This window comes from Lipotes vexillifer, unplaced genomic scaffold (assembly GCF_000442215.2).
Source record: "Lipotes vexillifer unplaced genomic scaffold, Lipotes_vexillifer_v1.1 scaffold1442, whole genome shotgun sequence".
Lineage (NCBI taxonomy): Eukaryota > Metazoa > Chordata > Mammalia > Artiodactyla > Lipotidae > Lipotes > Lipotes vexillifer.
Genome location: NW_006797379.1, coordinates 1,572,211 through 1,592,988, shown reverse-complemented (window position 1 = coordinate 1,592,988; position 20,778 = coordinate 1,572,211). Strand labels below are relative to the sequence as shown.

General features: G+C 38.6%; 1 protein-coding gene across 1 annotated transcript in view; it reads right to left on the bottom strand.

The window, feature by feature from the left end:
* BCLAF3 (BCLAF1 and THRAP3 family member 3) overlaps positions 1 to 20,778 on the bottom strand; it is a 46,972-nt gene that overhangs the window by 25,558 nt on the left and 636 nt on the right. The window contains exons 2-7 of the mRNA XM_007469311.1: positions 16,092 to 16,661; positions 15,078 to 15,731; positions 7,100 to 7,275; positions 5,469 to 5,583; positions 4,693 to 4,756; positions 2,899 to 3,014 (exon numbers count right to left, since the gene is read on the bottom strand). Of these exons, the coding sequence (XP_007469373.1) occupies positions 2,899 to 3,014; positions 4,693 to 4,756; positions 5,469 to 5,583; positions 7,100 to 7,275; positions 15,078 to 15,731; positions 16,092 to 16,661 (1,695 nt within the window). The remainder of the gene's footprint in view (positions 1 to 2,898; positions 3,015 to 4,692; positions 4,757 to 5,468; positions 5,584 to 7,099; positions 7,276 to 15,077; positions 15,732 to 16,091; positions 16,662 to 20,778) is intronic.

Genomic DNA, 20,778 nt, shown 5'->3' with positions numbered 1-20,778 from the left:
GTAGGGAACTTAATGCTGGTGACAAGAGGGAGAAACAGTGTGTCAGGAGGAGACACGGAGAGTTTAGGGTAAGAGGCTGGTCGAAAGTGGGAAAAAATAGAGAACAACAGGGTCTTAGAGACAAGACAGAATGCCCTGGTGTGAGGCTTGCTTGGGAAAGGTTTTAAGGTATCAGGGAATAAAAAGTGATCAAGATCTAAATGCATTACAATTTCAGTATCTTCTGTCCTGTCTACACCTTTGGAAAGTCTTCATTCATTCAACAAAGATGAATTGAGCCCAAGGCAGTACAATGGTGAGCCAACATAGACACAGAGTCTGCATACAACTTTTAAGGGGGGAAAAAAACAGGCGGGAAAGAGCTACATCCTACGATTTATAATTTCCTTGTATTTCACTTCTTCTGAATTTCTGTGGAAATCTATACACTGACTTGATTTAAAAGGTTTATGCAAAAATATTAATGAGGTCAATTTTTATAAATTGAATTTTTAAGATAAAAGGATAAAATATTTTTCTTATGTTAACAAGGAAACTGAATTAGGATAAAGTGAGAGATTAAAGCTTCCATATTATTTTTTTAAAAGGATAAACAATAACAACTTCTGGTGAGGATGTATTAAAAATGGAACCTTCATACACTGCTGGTGGGAATGTAAAATGGTGCACCCACTGTGGAAATAGCCTGGCAGCTCATCAAAAAGTTAAACACAGTTATCATATGAACCAGCAATTCCAATCCTAGGTATATACAGAAGAGAAGTGAAAAATATATCCACACAAAAAATTGCATACAAATACTCACAGCACCATTATTCACAATAGCCAAAGAGTGGAAATAGCCCAAATATCCATCAACCGGTGAATGGATAAACAAAATGTGGTGTATCCACACAGTGGAATGTTATTCAGCCATAAAAGGAATATTCATGCTACAACATGGGGCAACATAAAAAACATTATACTACATGAAAGAAGCCCGTCACAAAAGGCCACCTGTTATATGATTGCAATTATATGTCAAGAATAGGCAAATCCATACAGACAGAAAGTAGATTAGTGGCTGTCAGGGGCTGGGAGGACGGAGAAATAGGGAGTGACAACTAATTGTACAGGGTTTCTTTTTGGGGTGATGAAAATGTTTCAAAATTAGATAGTGGTGATAGTTGCACAACTTTGTGATTATACGAAAAACTACTAAATTCTTCGCTTTCAAAAGGTGAATTTTATGGTCAGTAATATCTGAATTAAAAAAAAAAAACACCTCATGGCTCCACCATGCCACACCAGCCATCCAATACGAATAAAACAGTTCAACAGATCCAGAAAAAGACACCTTGCAGAAAGACATTTTTGCACCCTACAACGCCATCCTCAAAGCTAACATTAATAATACTTAATGCTGACCAACTTCTCTGTAGGTTACATGCATCACTTTACTTAATTTTCACCACTGCCGTGAGGTAAGTATAATTCTTCTCTCTATTTTACGCTGAGGAAACAGAGATTAAGTAACTTGCCCAAGGTCAGTCACATAGCTAGGTATCTACAGAGCCAGGAGTTGAACTCAGGTGTTAACTCCATTGCTCAAGCTCTTCATCACCTCAAAGGGTAAAGATATATTCTGAGGCCGTACATGGTCTTTATAATATGTTGATTATCTTAAATCTGTTTTAAAAAACCTTTTTTTTGGTACACTGAGTTTCTCACACTTGCTGAGCAGTCAAGAAAAGCATGACTGAGAGCTTGTGTCACTAAAGAGCACAGTCATGCCATGTCATATTAGGAAACTGGAGACTCACCCACCAAGGGACAAGATTTTAACCATTTTCAATTGTTTCATATGCCTCAGCACACAGTTTTGCTGTCTTTTAATTAGTCCCAAACTTACTGTTAGTATCAAGTCCAGTTTTAAACAAGCTCCACATATCTTGACCTAGTTAGCCATAGGCATGACTTATAAGTCTAGTCAAATATTTTAATTTTTGAAACTAAGGACTATGGAAAGACAATTAGCACTGGTCCTTTCTATTCATACATTCCCACCTTCTGGGAGATCCAAATAGTTTGAGGACCCTTGAGTGAACTGGAAATTTTTTCCCATTAAATTATATCTCATAATCATATGAGGTCCCAGAGTTGCCCTGAGTTCTACATAGTTCTCAGGACTAGGGATAAACTGGGACCAATCTAGAATACTCAGAGCCCCTAAAAAGAGGTACAGCGTTGGGAAAGAAAAACAAGGATCTACTGACAATCAATTTGCCACTCATGGCATAAGTACTTCACATGTGCCAGTTCATTTAATATTTATAACCTGTCCAACATAAATTGGTTATTCTCATTTTATAGAGGAAAAGGCTCCAGAATCTAGGCAAGTTTGCCCAAGAGCAAACAGCTTGTAAACTGGCAGAAGTAGGATTCAAACTCAGGTCTCTCCTGCATTTTCTACTACACCTGCCTGTTTCATGGACAGACATCCACAAAGAGTTCTGAAAGAGGACGGCACTGACCTCAGGAAATTTTGCAACATTCAAAGACTACCAGAATCTAAAGGGCAGAATGTGTCAGAGTTTCAATCAGCTCGAGCCAAATAGTCCATAAATTTGCTGGTCTTGGCTCCTGCTAATATTAAAAAAGCTACTACACTTCTCTCCAGATTACAAAGACCTCAAATACTCACCTACCCCATAATTTTTATTGTTTCAATGAAATAGCATATGATGACCACTGAATAACTTTGAAACATTTTAACAGATTTCACTTAAACATGTAAAATGGATTTGAGGAATTAAATTCCTACACTAAAGTGAAAATTACCATCACACACAGAAAATTGGAAAATATGCTAAAACCAAAAGCTGTCTGATAACAGGATGTTTTTCATCTACTGATTACCTCTCTGCAGCACTAGCTATGTGAAAAATGTGCTCATCTTCATTCTGTAACCGTTCTTTTCTCCTTCTTTCAATGTCATGTCGTAGGTCATTTGGATCTATTATTTTGACCAGAGTCTGAGGAATTTTGACAGAAGACAAACCATTCACATTACTGTTAGTTGCACAAAGACCATATCGAACAAGAACCTTAAGTAAAAGTCCTAAATAAGTTACCTTGTACTCATCCTGCTCATGCTAGTGTAAACTGATAAAAATATTTTGAGACACAATTGACAATACAGAGTCAGAAAAGTTCATGACACTGAACCAAGAATCCCACTTCTGGGACTCTATACCAAAGAAAAGTCTATCTACCCAAGTATATTCAAAATATTATATTTTAAAAATAACCATAAAATGAAAGTAACTTAAGTGTGAAAAAAATTTAAAGGAGAAGGGAAGAATAATTTTATGGTAAATTTAAGTCATAGGAATAATGTACAAGCATTTAAATTATGATAATGTAGACTATGTGGAAGTACCCATGGAAAAACACTTACTGAAAAAACTTAATTAAAACTTACAAAGCCTCAATTATAAAAAGGTCATTGGGAGTTCAGAGATTTTACATAAAAGGAATGTTACTATAGTTTAAGTAAAAAGATAAAGCATCCAAAACTACATGTACTGTGGCAGTGTATGTTAAAATGCTAGACATAAGACTGCAAGGAAAGATGATCAAATAATATTTTGTCTTAAGTGGTTGAATTAGGGGTGATTTTTTAAAAATCCTCAAATTTCCTATAAGTTTATTATAGTACTTTGATGAGCAGAAATTTTCTGAAAGTATCATTTATTCAATAAACTAACCTATCTCCATAAGTACAATAAAACTGTAACCATTCACAAGTGAAAATATTATTTATATATTCTATCACAAATGTATTAAAATCTCTCCTCTATAAAAACTCTTCACTCGCAATGAATAAATTAGCAGTTCTTTTAGAACTTGATATATTTCTTCTAAAACAAGAGCCAGTTTTCTTCCCCCTGGGCTAGTTAAGATAGTTCTTCTAATTAGCAAAGAAATGGCGGGGAGGGAGGTGGTATGGGTGGGAACAATAAAAAAAAATTCAGGGGCTTCCCTGGTGGCGCAGTGGTTGAGAGTCCGCCTGCCAATGCAGGGGACGCGGGCTCGTGCCCCGGTCCGGGAAGATCCCACATGCCGCGGAGCGGCTAGGCCCGTGAGCCATGCCCGCTGAGCCTGCGCGTCCGGAGCCTGTGCTCCGCAATGGGAGAGGCCACAACAGTGAGAGGCCCGCGTAAAAATTCAGTATTATTTCCATTATTTTTCTTGTTCATATTCCATAGAATCTTTCACACAATCTTCAGTAAACAGAAGAGCAGTGTCAAATGAAACTAAGTTCCTTTGCATTCATTCTACATACAACTTAAAAATATATCTCACATGACTGCTTTGGAAAAAACAGGTATCAAACATACTTTCTGCAAGCTTTACAGTGTGAAGTTTTGGAATGAACATTAAACACTATAGTTTTATGTCAATTTTACAAAGCTGTTACCCTTAGGGATTGTCTCTCTTCGGGCATATTTTTGTCTTTTGCCAGTGTTCTCTCTGCAACCTTTTGATAACTAGAGTCACTTGGAGAGCTTTGTAAATTTCAGATTCCTGGGTCTCAATCATTCTTCCTCACCCACTTTCACTACCTTTTTTACTCCCAATGACCAGTTCCCTTTCCCATTAGTATACCAACAATAAGATAATCTCTCATCAAAAATTATATTCACTTACCTGTTCTGAATCATATACCATAGTTTGTTTACTCTGAAGCTCGGCCAAAGACATATCTATTCTCCTAAAATAATAAAGGCATATTACAATTAAATAATTATGTTATACACTGAAACCTTGATTCCATTATTACAGAATGGATTTGGAAATAACGCTGGTGTGTCTTGGAGGAAGAAAAAGAAATCTGCTACCAGGTGGTTTTTCACCTATATGGCAGTCTCCCAGGACATACATATCCTGTAAACAACATCACAGTGACGCCTCAGTGGTTCTCAAATCACTAGTCTGTGTAACCTTAAACTTGGCTCCAGGGATCTACTGCATTCTAACATTGATTCAACTCAGCTCACAAGACAGGGCGCACCACCTGTTTGGACAGGTGCCAGCAGAAGAAGACATAGGTTTTCATCCGGCTGCCCTCAGAACAGCCATTTCTGACCACATGAAGCAACCCATGATTTCAATGGCTCGACACCTGTCTTTCATCTTCCAGTGATAACTTCAGTAGGCAATTACTATAGACACAGCAGAATCAAAGTTAGGTAGGTAAATATTTTCAAAGTCCTACACATTTAAACAATGCTAGTCATGGCTTCAATATAACCTAGTCTATCAAAGTGCACTGGCCCAGTACCTGCTTGGGTTAGTCCTGTTTTTAGGCAGGAAATGCAGTTCTAGAGTCTACAGCAAGCCCAGGAGGCAGGCAGCACCTTCCCACAATCTGTTCTGAGGCTCATTCCCATGAGTTAAATGGGCATACAATAATCACTCATTACCTGTGAATTTCTGGATCTGAGTTCAATTTAAATTTATTTACATCTGCAGCTTGTGTAACTTGCATTTTTGAGAAACGCTCATGTAGAGTAATTCCAAGTGATGGAAAATAATCTGCTGCAAAAGGGAAAAAAAAGTTTTATCTCAATGTAAAACTGATTCCACTTAAAAGATTATATATAATAAGCACAGGAAGAAGGGACTATTAAAAAACATACAACCTGTTTTCTCTTGAAAACATATGGGACCTAAGCTTATTCCACAGACTAATTTGTAGTGCTCACACGCTTTCCCAAGGCCAAGCAACAGTAAACGGATTTATGAACCCAAAGATTCTGCTCCTATTTGACATGTCTGCTTACTTGCCAGGGGGAAAAGACAGTGGCTCTCTCAAAGAGAGAACAGGACCTTTCTTCTCCTAGGTAAGATCTCCCTACATCTGGGGAGTAAAGCTGGTATATAGCTCTACTCTTCACCTAGAGTAAAAAATAACTCCAAAATCAACCCTGAAACATCAAAACAGTTCTGAACAAATGTTAAATGTTATGTTTACATATCACAGAAGGCCTCCTAATGCCATTTTACTTTAACATTAACTGAAGTTCATGAAGACCTTCTGAAAGCGGCTATGCTACAAGCTTTTAACAGAATTAAGAGAACGATAATACACTTGGCCCATGAGAATGCTAAAGCAATCCTTTTCCCTAACTTACTGTTCCTGTTCCGGGACAATCTCCTGAATTTTTCTACAATACCAGCTCCCTGTCTGCCAAGAATCACACTTCTTTTGGGTAAGAGGGGCTGGAATTGAGAAGGTGAACTGTTTCAAACTGCATGCTTTAAAGTAAATATGTGCCTTAGTTTGAGGGCTGCAAAGAAAATAATTCATTTGCAAAATATGTTTTATGAAGGTAAAAAAGATTAACACGGTTATCTAGTAAGAAATATAAAATTATAAATTTTGAAATTCTCGAAAGACCCCAGTTTATAATACCCACAACTGCCTTATTTATGCAGCATCAATAAGGAAAGTTATTTTACATGACTAAGTTATCCAATTAATGGAAACTGGCCAGAAGCAAAAGCAAAACACAACAGCTCAATGTAAACCTTTGAAGTATTTATTATGCAATGTCCTGATGTCATCACGTATAACAAATCAAACTGGAATCTTCTATTGATCGCTTAGCATCACCCTTATGGCACAAAGTCCCAGTAATGCCCTCAGGGGCTTTAAGAATATGACCAAATGACCTATACTTCCAGATTTCTTGAGTTTCTTGAGTTTCATATCTGGTTTTTGTTATTTCCTCCTTCCTATTCAGTTATCAGTTATTGTTTCTTTCTGCTCTCAGTACACCTGTCTTTTGCAGTAGCCAACCTCTTCCTTTATAACTTTCAATTTGTAATCTACTATGAGTTGAAGCATCAAGTTATTGGAACTACATATAAAGAACAACTAGGCTTGAATTAATACGTGCTATACTCTCTTCACCAGATTTCCTAATTAATGATCTAACTTATAATGAAATATTAATTACTACTACAATATCACAGATATTTACCTATGTCTTGTGAAAAGTCAGTACATTATTTTTGTGTTATCCCTAATGTATGTGTGAAATATACCAACCTTTAACTTGATGGATTATAGTTATGATTTCCTGAGCAAATTCTCCTGTAGGTTTGTTTTCAGTATTCTGAGTTGAGTCAAGATGTTCAAACACTGGATGAAAGTTTTCACTTTTCCTGCCAACAGCAACCAAATCATGTGACATCTGTCTCTCTGTGGAATAGCTAGAAGCAACCCTAGAATAATTTGTAAATGTTTAACTAAATTTGAGACTATTTTACTGAGAAAATAACTTTAAAAGTTAATCAAGATAGCTATAAAACTAAAAAGATGTTTATCTTTTCTTATAATTAAGGCACTAAATTGTATGCCGTAAAACACGTACAATAATGAGTAGGAGAAAATAGCTATAGGTACACGGTTTTGCGTTCTCCTTTTCAAATCAGAGATCATTAAATATTTGCCACTTTAATAATAAAATCCTCAAAGTTCTAAGCTAAACAATTTTTACTTCAAAAAATACAGCAAGGCATTGAAGACACTCAATATGCAAAAAGTAATCATTATTTTCTACTCCCAAATGTCCATAAAATTGTAAAGCCAGCAAGCTTACACTATCTTGAAATACTACCAATACTTTAAAAGCTGATATCAAACATAATAACGTCTCTGACTTCATAAAAGTCCTTAAACCTCCATGTCAGTAATGAAAAGCTGAGAATAGTATTTTGAAATCAAATTCTGTTGAGATTAATTTAATCACTTACAAAGTCTCACTGAACTCTCAGAAAATAGTCTTAGTTGTTATCAAAGTTATGATCATTAGGAGCAATGACAGTGTTTACCCTAAATATATCCTTAAAGAAATACTACCATTTATTATGTAACCCCAACCATCTTACCATTTTAATTCTTTCTGAATCTTTACAACTTTCATTAAGAGCTTTCCTGACCTTTAAGTACCATTATAAAGCCATGATTATGACATATAACTAACAATTATTCATGCCAAACAAAGGCGCTCAGAGCTTACAAACATTATCTCATTTAATCTTTGCAATAGCTCTATGGGGAGGTGTCATGATATCGAGACAATGGATGTCTTGGTTGTTTTGCTTTTCATCCCAGAGGTTAAACATTCCTATGAACATAATCCTTCCAAATGTCTTAGTGGGAAAGTTTACTTTATTCCAATAATGCTACTCCTGCTTAAAAGTACTCATATTCTTCAGCTGGAGGCAGTTTATGCGTCACAGAAGAAAATGCCTCATTATTTATATTTATTCCTCATTTTGGACCCAAAATGGCACTAACCAGCTTATACCCATCTTACTCCTCTGCATTTAACTCTGAATAGCTTTTGGCTCTTCCCGAAAAACAAGTTTCAGGAGTTGACGTGTCAGCTAGGCTTTGAAGGTTGGTGTGTTTTAGACATGTGGAGATGAGATGAAAGACATTTTACGTTTATAGGTTAACAAAGGCAGAAAACACACCTAGGAACTTTGAGCTGTGTGATCTGAGCAGTCTGGGGAAAGGAAACAGAAGGGCAGGAGGTGTGAAGGTAAGACGCCACACTGCCAGCCTGATGTGACAGGATTAGCTGATGGGAGAGGGTGGGAGGCTCAGTTTTGGCCGCCAGAGGACTACCTTCTATCAGGTGTCTTGGAAGGGTGTTGCGGTTGACAAGGCCAGTTAGGGGACTTTTGTGAAAAAAGTAATGAGATGCTGAATTAAGGGAGTGTCAGTCTCCCTAATCCTTTTACCTCAACTCCAAAAATTCTAAATGTGCTCTTAGGAAGACATGAGCAAACTAATGACTCGGAAAGTGCATTGTGATAGTTATTAGCTGGAAGAAAACCGAGAAAGGAAAACTTTACGTGTGTCATACAGATTTTGTTATCTATTATAAGCTTCCAGAGGGCAGGGGATTATCCATTAGTTTTGGTGGTTGGGTTTTTGTTACTGTTGTTTTGCCAGGCAGTTGGCTTTGTGGATGGATCTTAATGTGTAGAAGAGGAAATTAAGGTTTAATGTAGCTTTTTTATGTTTTCTTAGTTATTATGCACAACACTCAAGTGAATGTCAGGGGTTAATATCCTTAAACAGAGAAGGAAAACCGGGGTGGAGTGGTGGGAGGGAACAGAGAACCTGGAAGATTTAATCAGACCGGAAGTAGATGTAGTATTAGAATACAGGTGTTGGCTACATTTTCATTTTTAAAACTGTCTAAAATGCATCTCAAATGAGAACATTTGATCTTTTCAGCTTAACTATTGTATTGGGGGTATTTTGTGAAATTCTTAACTTGTTGATCAGTAATGTCATGGGAAATACAAAAAGGAACATATGAACAAAGAGGTGATTAAATTTATAAATGGAAATACCTAGAACATTTTGCATTCTAAAGTTTCTAGAAACTTTTCCTTATAGCAAAAGTATGATTATTTTTAAAAGACTAAATTTCAGGTTATACTATTTTCATGTGTATTTTCTCGAAGGATGATCACTGATATTTTTTTATTAAAAATCTTGTTGTGGGGTGTCTCTAGAGTACATTTTTTAACTGATAACAAATGTAAACACTAAAATTTCAGGAATTAAGTGTAGCTTCAGAGTATACCACAGCACTCCTATGAATTGAGAGTTGGACTTGGAGTGGGGATGAGAGTTAGGCCAGTAATAAAAAATTACAAGTAAATTTTACTAATTATCTGGTGAAAAATTAGAAGCCTTTATCAGCTGGTTTCGTCTTGGGAGAAACTGAGACTGCAATAAAAACCATTATCAACTGATTTCCCCTTACAGATAGATCATTTTTATAGTTCCATTTAAACATCTTATTTTTCTCCTGTAAAAAAAATTTTAAAGCTGTTTTTTGGCTTTTTGTACCATTAAACCCCTTTAAACACAGAGCATTTGTAATTCTTTTGTTAGTGGAGGTTGTTACAGGGCCATTCTAGCTTCTAGCATTCTAGCTTCTAGACATTTCACTAAATGTCTCTTACTAGTTATCAGATACACAGTGAGAAGCTTGGAGCAAATTAGGAGGAGAGAAAGGATATGGGCCTTCTAATGAAAGTCTTTCTGATGAGTCAAGGAAACCACATCAGTGGCATCAACCTGCGGCATAATCACTCGTCCATGTTTCTGCCTTGGCAGGGAGTCGTCTCGACAGGGCTGGTTTGAGAGCAGGGAGCATGCAAAGTCAGATGGAAGCTTTTCCTCTGAGAAGTTAAAAATAGGCACTCAAAACCATCTTGTTAGAGGAGTTTAATTTTTTAAAGAATATCTGTAAGCCCCTCATAACCTTGGAGCGGTTTTGGATACATGGCTGTTAGTGATGTAAATAAATAAATGCATACACGTGTACACCCACACCCCAAAATGTATCCATCTGATTGATTTTTGTTATATGAAGAGGTATTATTTTTTTCTGGTGGTGCTGCTATTATTTACGACATATCTCAGGGCTCTCTTTTGGATTTATCTTCAGAGCCTGAAACATCATCATGAAGAACTCTAGCAGCTGTAAATCTCACTTCTTCGGATGGTGGAGTTGCACACCACCTCACACATTCACTCCACTGTGCCGTGGTATTACCAACGTCATCCCGTGGTCTATAAGACCAGAGGAGAAGAAACCTAAACCTATATGGATCCATAGTCCCAGGGCACCCTAACAGATTGTCTCACAGGGTAGGTCCTCAAAAAATACCCGCTGAAGGAATACATGATAAAATGGGAAATGACTTGGACAATATGAAGTAGTGAGTTTCAGCTAAAAAGATGACAGACTTAAAATTGTGAGGCCAATTTAATTTTGTTTTTTAACTTTCTTAGCTTACTTTAAAATTTTTTACCTAGTTTAGATAAATTTAAAATTTTTCATTTTTTATAATAGAAAATCTCAAATATATACAAAAGTTCAGAGGATCCTAAGATGAACCTGTCAAGCAAGCTTCAATAGTTATCAACATATGACCAATTGTAGCAGACTCGCAGAGCCAGGAAGAACTACCGGTTAATTTGGGCCCCAAAGTCATGGCCAGGTGACCTGCCCAATGTCACAGAGCTGCTCAGTGACCCACTGAAAGACAAAAACCTATGCATCCCAACATCAAACAGAATGTTTATCTCCCTATACTAGGACCCCTAAGAGACACTAAGAGAAGATAGGATGAAACACAGGAATGAAAGGGAACGCTCTCTCAATTAATTTTTGATTTTAGAAAATGTATATGAGAAATATTAGGGGGAAAAAAACCTTAGTTTTTTTTGTGATACATAACAGCAAGGTAGCAGGTATGTGTATCACAAAAATATCTCCACCCACAGCTTATTTTGCCTCCAGCCAAATGCCCATCAAAGGTAAACTTGTGTGATTAGGCTACCTTCCTTCAATGCTCGCTGTGGTTTTTCACTCTTCTGCAGCCTAGGCAGCAGCTGTTTCCTCAGAGCATGTGGGCTCCAGTGTCTTCTGCGGCTCATCACCCGCCTCATCCCCCTTTCAGTATGGGGAAAGACCAGGTAGGGGGTAGGGAGGCCCTCTCTATATCTCTTCAGTGAGAAATAAAGGATTAAATGCAAATGTGGCTGAGGCACCCAGTCTAACATCAACTTCACTAGCCAACCTTCTCATCCTAGATGCCTAGTCCCAGCACCTGAGAAGTCAAAGGAGCGTCGGTCCAGGTCCACCTGCCCCAGCTTACTCTTCTCCGGAGACTGGCAGGCTCTCCTCCTCCCTCTCACCTCCTTCCTAGCCTGACCAAGGTTCACCCTCTCACCTACTCCACCCAACATTAAACCAAACTCCCTCCACCTGCCCCAAGACTTCCAGATGTATACAACAGTGAGTGTTTGGGGTTCATAACAACCTTGGTACAGATTTTCATACTGTGACTCCCTAACTTCATTCTGAAATATATAATTATGACTCTTGTGTAACTTCTACCTCTGATAACGCAGTTTCTGACAAAGTAGGTCACTAGAATATCGGCTTTGTGTCTACCTACTGCTATTCTAGATACAAATTAGAATCTAGAAAAATCACTAGGTGATAAACATACGTTTTCAACTGCATTAATAACTGGAAGAACATACATCAATACTTGACCAAAGCTAAGAAAGTAAACAAATGCATAAAATGAACCATCTTAGTCTTTCCAAAAAAGTGCATAAACCTCTCTAGATTTTAACCAACAAATAACCTCTCTGCACTCTATGATTATTTTAATCTTGTTAAGCAGTGGAAAACCTAATTTATGTTAGCAGTTGAGAACATGGCTCTATTGAGGGTATTAACTACCTTTGTTTTATGGACACTTCATCAGTCCACACATAACTAAATCCAACGCCACAAAATTCTTCCACAACTCATTCATCAATGAATGATTATAATCAGAGAGAAAGATTTTTGTTGACTACGATGCATTGCCATACTGTAAAGGTGCATATATTTATTAAGTTATTTATTCTTCAAGTCTTTGAATAGAAAGGACTTACAGTGAAGCTCTTTATTACACAAGCCGTTCGACAGGTCCTTGACAGGTAATTCAAACACGTACTGACAGGCCCCACTAATGGGTCATGAAATTCATAAAAGGATTGTTTGTTTGTATGTATGTATGTATGTATGTATGTATGTATGTATGTATGTATCTATCTATCTATCTATTTATTTATTTATGGTACGTGGGCCTCTCACTGCTGTGGCCTCTCCCGTTGCGGAGCACAGGCTCCGGACACGCAGGCTCAGCGGCCATGGCTCACGGGCCCAGCCGCTCCGCGGCATGTGGGATCTTCCTGGACCGGGGCATAGACCCGTGTCCCCTGCATCGGCAGGTGGACTCTCAACCACTGCGCCACCAGGGAAGCCCCAGTTTATAAATTTAAAAATTTATAAATTTAAAACAAAAGTTACAGCAGCCTCAATTTTAGGAAGCTCATTTTGGTGACACATGATGAAGATCAAGCTTCTATTTCTCAATATCAAATTATAAAATTAACAGTGTTTAGCATCTCTAATGAGGTCTACTAAAATAAAATCCTTCAAAGTTGGTACTTCTAGCATTCTTTAAAAATGTTATTAATTCTAATTTAAGTATAAAACACTTTATTAAATATTGCAAAATTCAAGATTTTTATTTTTACTTACATTCTTTTACTTTTATTTAAAAATTCAAGATTTTTGTGATTTGATTGTATGTAATTTTACCTCAGAAGGAAAAAAACTGTAAACAAATATTAAATACTGAAATATTTAAAGGGGAATGTACTCATATCTGCATCTCACTTTGAAATGCAGCAAAAAAATAAGATGGAATGATAGATGAACAGATATGTGATTACAGAAGTAGAGTAAAATGTTAACTGTAGACTCTAGGTGGTGGGTATATAGGTGTTGACTGTACAATTCTTTCAACTTTTCTGTATGTTTGAACATTTTCATAATATAATGTTGGAAAGAAAAAAAGCTTAAGGTAACATCCTTAAACTTGATGCTTACAGCAGCTTTTGTGCTCTTAAGACTAAGAACTAGTAGGAAATATAATAGCACAAAGTGACTTAAGACATATTATATGAAATAGAATACAAAATTATTAATACAACATTATGACAACCAGGTATACATAGAAAAACAACAAAAGGACCTGTAGGGCTTCCCCGGTGGCACAGTGGTTGAGAGTCCGCCTGCCGATGCAGGGGACACGGGTTCGTGCCCCGGTCCAGGAAGATCCCATATGCCGCGGAGCGGCTGGGCTCGTGAGCCATGGCCGCTGAGCCTATGCGTCCGGAGCCTGTGCTCCACAACGGGAGAGGCCACAACAGTGAGAGGCCCGCGTACCGCAAAAAGAAAAAGGAGCTGTACTAAAATATTAATAAATTTGTCCTAGGATAGTAGGATTATGGGTGATTTCCCCCGCCCTTCTATTTGTCCAACTTTCTGTAATATAATCATATTTATAAATTCTTTCTGTGTACATATAAATATACATATGTATATTTTAAAATATTTTTTGCAAGTACAATGAATGTAAGAAAAATATCAGGGAGGGGGACTGCCATATCTAACTTTAAGGAAAGAAGCAAAATATATTCTGTTTAAAAAAAAAGACTGTGGGTTTACCTCCCTCACCGTCACATTTTGTTCCCTCTAGTTTTTGATTCAAATACAGATATGAGTCAATGGTGAACATAAATACACCAAATCAACATGGTCCTTCACTTTTTAATTCACATACTGGTAGTGTATTAAGGTAACAAAAGGACTTAGCTGACACATCCAAGTGTCAGTGCCTTATTATTCTCAGAATCCATAAAGAGGTAATACTCATAATAGAAAAAAGCATGCAATCCACTGCAGGAGAATATAACTTACTACAAAAGTAGTCTTTTTTGTTAAACAGTCAAGAGCTAAACCAAATGTCTTATAAATAGGCCTCTTTCTAGACTCTAGCCTAATTTCCTCTACCTAGGAGAAGCTAGTCGGTTGAGCACCACTCCTTTTGAGACGGCAGCAAGAACCACATTAAGTCATCCACCTCCTTGAGTCACAAGGGGACATGTGAATTTGAGCCCCAGGCACGGACTTAGATAAGTCACTTCATCTCTCACTGCCTCAATCTCTTCCTTTATAAAATCAGGGTCTGCTAAGGTCCCTTCCAGGTCAAAAATTCTCTGAATTTCAGGCAACAGGCTCTGAGAAACTAAGCAAGAAACAGGTCTCCTTGAGCACCACCCAGCCTATCCGTGGATATAGAAAATGTGGCAGCATAAAAACATGTAAATTCATGAAGAGGAACAACTCCACAGAATGCCCTTCACCCAAAAAGCATCTTGAGATACAAACGTGGGAACGAACAGACATGACGTCACCCCATGTTACTAATCATGGGATTCATCCTCATTAGAGGGCTTTTTTGAAAAATCCAGGCAATCCCCGCCCCCCAGCTCAAACTCTAAACACAGCATTAATTCTATTTTCAAAGCTTCAAATAAAGGTGGCAGAAACAGTTATAGAAAAAAACAAAGATAATACCTGGATGTTTTCTTCACATCTACTTTAACTGTAAGTGATTTCTTCCTAAGAACGGAAGATGAAGGTTTTGAGTCAGAAAGTTTTTTACTCTTATCAAGTCGGTTATGGGAAGAGTTGCTCTCTTTTCTGCCAGCCCCTTCTTTCTTTATTTTGTCCTTCCGTTTGTCATTACAGGGTCTCAAACCAATGTCGCTTTTATCTGAATGAGTGCAGGTAGTGCAGTCTTTCTTAGATGGCTTAAAAGGCTCTTTGACTTGCCCACCTTCAGTCTCTCTCCCTCTTCCAGCATTAAAGCAATCGGACTCTCTATTTACAGGGCCTTTTTGAGAACCGAATTTTCTATCTTCCTCCTTAGAGTACTTCTGAGTTCTTCCATCATAAAAGTCCTGGTCCCCATCTGAGGTCTTACGATGTTTGTGGCGATAGTCACAGGATACCTTGGCTGCTGAACTGGTCTCTGGGAATTCCCTCGGAGCGTATCGAAGAGTTTGGGGTCCGAGGTTCCACTGATCTTTCTTCTCTTGGTAAGAAGGGAGAAAATGCCTGGACTTCCACTGCGGGCTCCTGGGAGGCTCTCTGTTTTCATACCTCTCCATGTCTTGAGGTCTTTTTGATGTGTGTCCATATTTTCTGAAATCACGATCCTCAGGATACCTGTGTTGACATAAAGCAGTTTACACTTGCACTAGAGAGAAGAAAGTGAGAATTTATGTGTGTGGAATGTTGGGCAACATGGCTTTAAATGCAGAGCACAGTGGCAAGTTAACCTATAATCCCTGAAGCCAACTCATAGATGCACAAGGCACTTAGGAAAATAGCATCATTTTTTTAAATATTCTAGCCATCAACATGATTCTAAAAATAAACACTTCACTACTACCAGTAGACCAAAACTAAATTACAATGCTTTTTAGACAAAAGCTTTTCAAGGTGGTTATCTTCAACCACAAAGTAAACAGACTTTTTTACTTGAGTCTTTATACCAAATTACCCAGGTTTAATGTTTTCCTATACCTCGTCTGAAAAGAGCTCCTTTTCTCAAAATCTTCAGAGCCTCTTCTAAGTAACTGAGAATATTTTTCGTCTTGTATCCTCTGGTGCCTCAATTCATCTTCATGCCACTGCCCTTCGAATCTAAAAGAATCTGCTATTGACCTCAGAGGTGGTTTCCCTCCTTTTCCACTTCCTCTAACTCTGTGGTCATCAGGAAAATACCTTCCTTGCACTTTCTGGGGATAACAATTCCTCTGGTGCTCCTTGTAGAGTACACCTTCTGAGTATTTGGGCATATACTGAGATCTTCTGTTACTATCATCCCCTCTTCCTGGTAAATATACTTGGGGAGGCTTATAAGTATAAAAATTTTCTAAAGAGTTTCTTCTTATGTTTGGGGAAGATGATCTATGTTCATAAGATCGGTAATGTGGAGTTTCACGAGAAGGAATCCTTGGTTTACTCTGCCCATGTTTCTCATTGTCCATTCTCCAAGTGACAGGTCTTTTTGGATCCTTCCTATATTCATAGCCATAATGCTCAGGTCTTTGCTTGTAGTGTTCAGAATTTCTAGGTACTGGTGATAAAGACCTATGTAAACAAATACAGAAAAGTTTAGTCCATTCAAAGACAACAGACTAAGTTTGTCTTAACATGACTTACCCAAATAAAACATGTGCTTTTCCCTGCTTCTTCCACTCAAATTAAATTCATCAATTTGCGATATTTGCGTTCTAAATTGTTCACTTGGGAGTCTGATTATGCTTCCACCCGATTCAACAAGCATACTCTTTTCATCTTAACTAATGTACCCCATGTGCATATCAAAATGAGCTGAGCACACCCATCCTGTTGGAGGAGAACCAGCTTAGGGACGCAGCAGGATCTATTTTGGAAGATTGCTGACAGCAAAGTTCTGGCAAAAGGGCCAGTCAACAAAAGCTTACATCAGGTTCAATGGTCAAGTAAGAAATAAGCAGAAGGAGGGCTAGATTCACACAAGTAAATATGTAGGAGCCTCTGGAAAACTGAACATAACTTCTGAAATTAAATTAGATTCCAAGAGTTTATGATGCACAATAAATCCAAACTCAGACCCAAAACTGACCCCACAGTTTCCCCAATTGATTGTCTATTCTCTCTACTAAGTTTATTTCAAGAAGCAAAAACTACATCCTTAAACAGTAAGTGGAGAGGGTGGGAGGAAGAGGGCCTTTGCCAATGAAGCAACTGACAAAGGATTCATCTCCAAAATTTATAAGCAGCTCATGCAGCTCAGTAACAAAAAAACAAACAACCCAATCCAAAAATGGGCAGAAGACCTAAATAGACATTTCTCCAAAGAAGATATACAGACTGCCAACAAACACATGAAAGAATGCTCAACATCATTAATCATTAGAGAAATGCAAATCAAAACTACAATGAGATATCATCTCACACCAGTCAGAATGGCCATCATCAAAAAATCTAGAAACAATAAATGCTGGAGAGGGTGTGGAGAAAAGGGAACACTCTTGCACTGCTGGTGGGAATGTGAATTGGTTCAGCCACTATGGAGAACAGTATGGAGGTTCCTTAAAAAACTACAAATAGAACTACCATATGACCCAGCAATCCCACTACTAGGTATATACCCTGAGGAAACCAGAATTCAGAAAGAGTCATGTACCAAAATGTTCATTGCAGCTCTATTTACAATAGCCCGGAGATGGAAACAACCTAAGTGCCCGTCGTCGGATGAATGGATAAAGAAGATGTGGCACATATATACAATGGAATATTACTCAGCCATAAAAAGAAACGAAATTGAGCTATTTGTAATGAGGTGGATAGATCTAGAGTCTGTCATACAGAGTGAAGTAAGTCAGAAAGAGAAGGACAAATACCGTATGCTAACACATATATGTGGCTGAAGCTTGGAAGGGTCAGGTACCCTGCTCCCAGTCCACGGCTGGATCCTTGATGGAGTCAGGATTCACACTCAGATTATTTGACCTCAGATGACTCAGATGTCTCTATTCTGCTGCACTTACTGGCCCCATGAAGGTGAAAGGTGACCACAGTCCACAAAGCCTGTGACATCCATATGTATTGGTGAACATAGGTGACGTACCTAAAACATTCAGGGAACAAAATTGCTGGAACTTTATAACAGTAGGTTTTCATTTTCTCTCTTGAAAGTTTTTTTTAAAATATCTTTTGCACTGTAGCAGAACACATAGAACTGTACAAGTTCCATAATTTACTTAGCTTGCTTCAGATTCTTTTGACATATCTGTTATCTTGATGACAGATGCAAACACCCTGTTATTTTCCACCTCTAATGCTACCTCTGTGGAAAGTAATGTTAATGACCTCTACCATTTTTTCGAATACTTACAAAGAGAAAGCCTACATTAGCTTATATAATTGCCTCAGCAACTGTGCAGGTAGCTATTATTTATCCCAATTCTAAGATGAGGTAACTGAAGCCAAGAGAGGTTATATAATTTGTTCAGATCACACAGGGAGTAAATGGCAAAGCCAGGATGTAAACGTGGGTCTGCATGATTCCAAAATCCATTCCCTTTCTGTTGCCTGAAGGTAACTGCATAGGCTCTACACAGAGGCAGTGATAAAAAAAAAAAAAAAAAAAGACGTGGACCTCATGCTTAGTCCCTCCGTAAATACTACTAACATAAATAAGTTTTCTTTCCCAGACCTGTCCCCTTACATATAAAATGAAAGGTGTGCTGTTGAACCAGAGATTGTAACTTTGGTGAATGTGTGCTTTAATGCAGCTATAATGCTCTCCAGGGACAGCACATCCTTTCTGTAACTACCTTCTCCAATACCTCAGCATTGCCAACATGGAGCCTTTCATTCCAACTGAGGAGGAAGGCTCCTAGGAGTATCTGGGGAAACAGCCTGAGTTACCCAGACTTCAGGTTAAGAGAGAGGAGTGACACTATCTGGAACACGACAAAGTTCAAATTGGCACCTGGGGACCTTTCCTCCCATCTGACCTGTCCAATCTCCCAATTTCCTCCCTGAGGTTTTAATGTCTTCTAACCAATGAGGCAGCTACCCTTGCAGCTTTTGTTATCGCCCCCTCTGCAGCAGCTGCCACGGAGTTGGAGTAACCAGGAGTAAAAGCCTTTCCTTTTGGTGACATGTCTGGGTCCTCCCTACGAGAAACGAGGCTGATTTGTCTTCCTCACATACATACTGGGATTTATACACTGGACTTGCCAATATCTCCCTTTAGAGTCACCAAGCTAGATGTACTGGCAAGTGCATTATTTAGCTGAAGTAGAAACTCCGTCATCCATCTGGCTGCACCTCTTCACAGGAAGAAGCAACTGGAGCCTCTGAGGACTTCCTGGAAGACTTCATCTCTTCCACTGCTAAGGAGAAAAGCTGGCAGCCAGAGGCTGAGGTCTTCCAGACTGATGAAAAACTCAATCTCTTACTTTAATCCTTACCTCACATGGAATACTGCTTTGATATTATATTTCATCTCAGGGTTCTATTGTACAGAGCCCCTTTCTTCTGAAGGAGATTGCTGGAATGGTGGCTATTATTTTTAGTTCTCCTAAAGGGACAAGAGAGACCCAAAGAGTCTGTTGGGAGACAATTCTCCTTGGATGTCTTGTGCTCTGCATGCCTCCTGAGCTTTTGTTCCAAGGCAAACTGCCTGGGAAGATGGGGATAGGGCTTCCCTAAGGGGCAGAGGGCCAATGTGCTTGCTGCCCAGGATAACAAGATAATGTCTCCTCCAAGGCAAAGGCTGGGCAGGGTTGCTTGCTGTCCCTAATGGGGCTCGGGTTCCTCAGCTATGTCAGCAGTGCCCACCCTCAGGGGACTAGAGGTAAGGGGAGCACAGGCACATGAAGCTCAAGTCGCCTGCTGCATATGAGTAATAAAGGCCTTTGTCTCTGATCCAAAAGTGCCTTGTGACACACTAATGTGCTAGCTTGCAAGTCGGGTAAGATATCAGACCCTTTACAGTTGGTGACAAAGAGTCCTGAGAAGGCATCCAGAAATCAGGCACTAAGCTTGGCAGGGTCTTTTGCGCCCCTTCACCAGAGCCTACCACAAAAGGGTGAAACAAAATGACCTCTGTGAGGCCCTCCATGTTCAAGCCATTTGCTTCTTTGCATTCCCTTTTCTTTCTGAAGTTCCTCCCCATTACAATTTGGTCTTGTGAACTACAAAATGAAAACTGTTGAAGAAATGACTGATTAGTCATTGGAGAACCATAATGAACAAGCATCATGACCAAGCCGTATTAACATGAAAAATCTTGATCTGTCTTTTGCGTATGTAATTGTGGTCCTCTTTAAAGTTCTAAAATGTACTAGTCACTTTCACAGCTCTGCACCTTTGCTCTTGTCATCCCCTTAACTGGAATACTTTTCTTCTCTCTTTCTGCATTTAAAAATTCTACCCATCACTGGGAATTCCCTGGCAGTCCAGTGGTTAGCACTCCGCACCCTCACTGCCGAGGGCCCGGGTTCAGTTCCTGGTCGGGGAACTAAGCTACACGATGAGGCCAAAAAAAAAGAAAAAAAAAATTCTACCCATCCTTAAATCTCATCTCTTCTTTGAAGACTTTCTTGGTATCCCGCCTTTCCCTCCACAAAAGCAGAACTATTCCCTCCCTGTGGAATCCAGAGTACCTTGTCCCAGTCAGTAGTAGCACAACAATTTTCCTACAGTATCA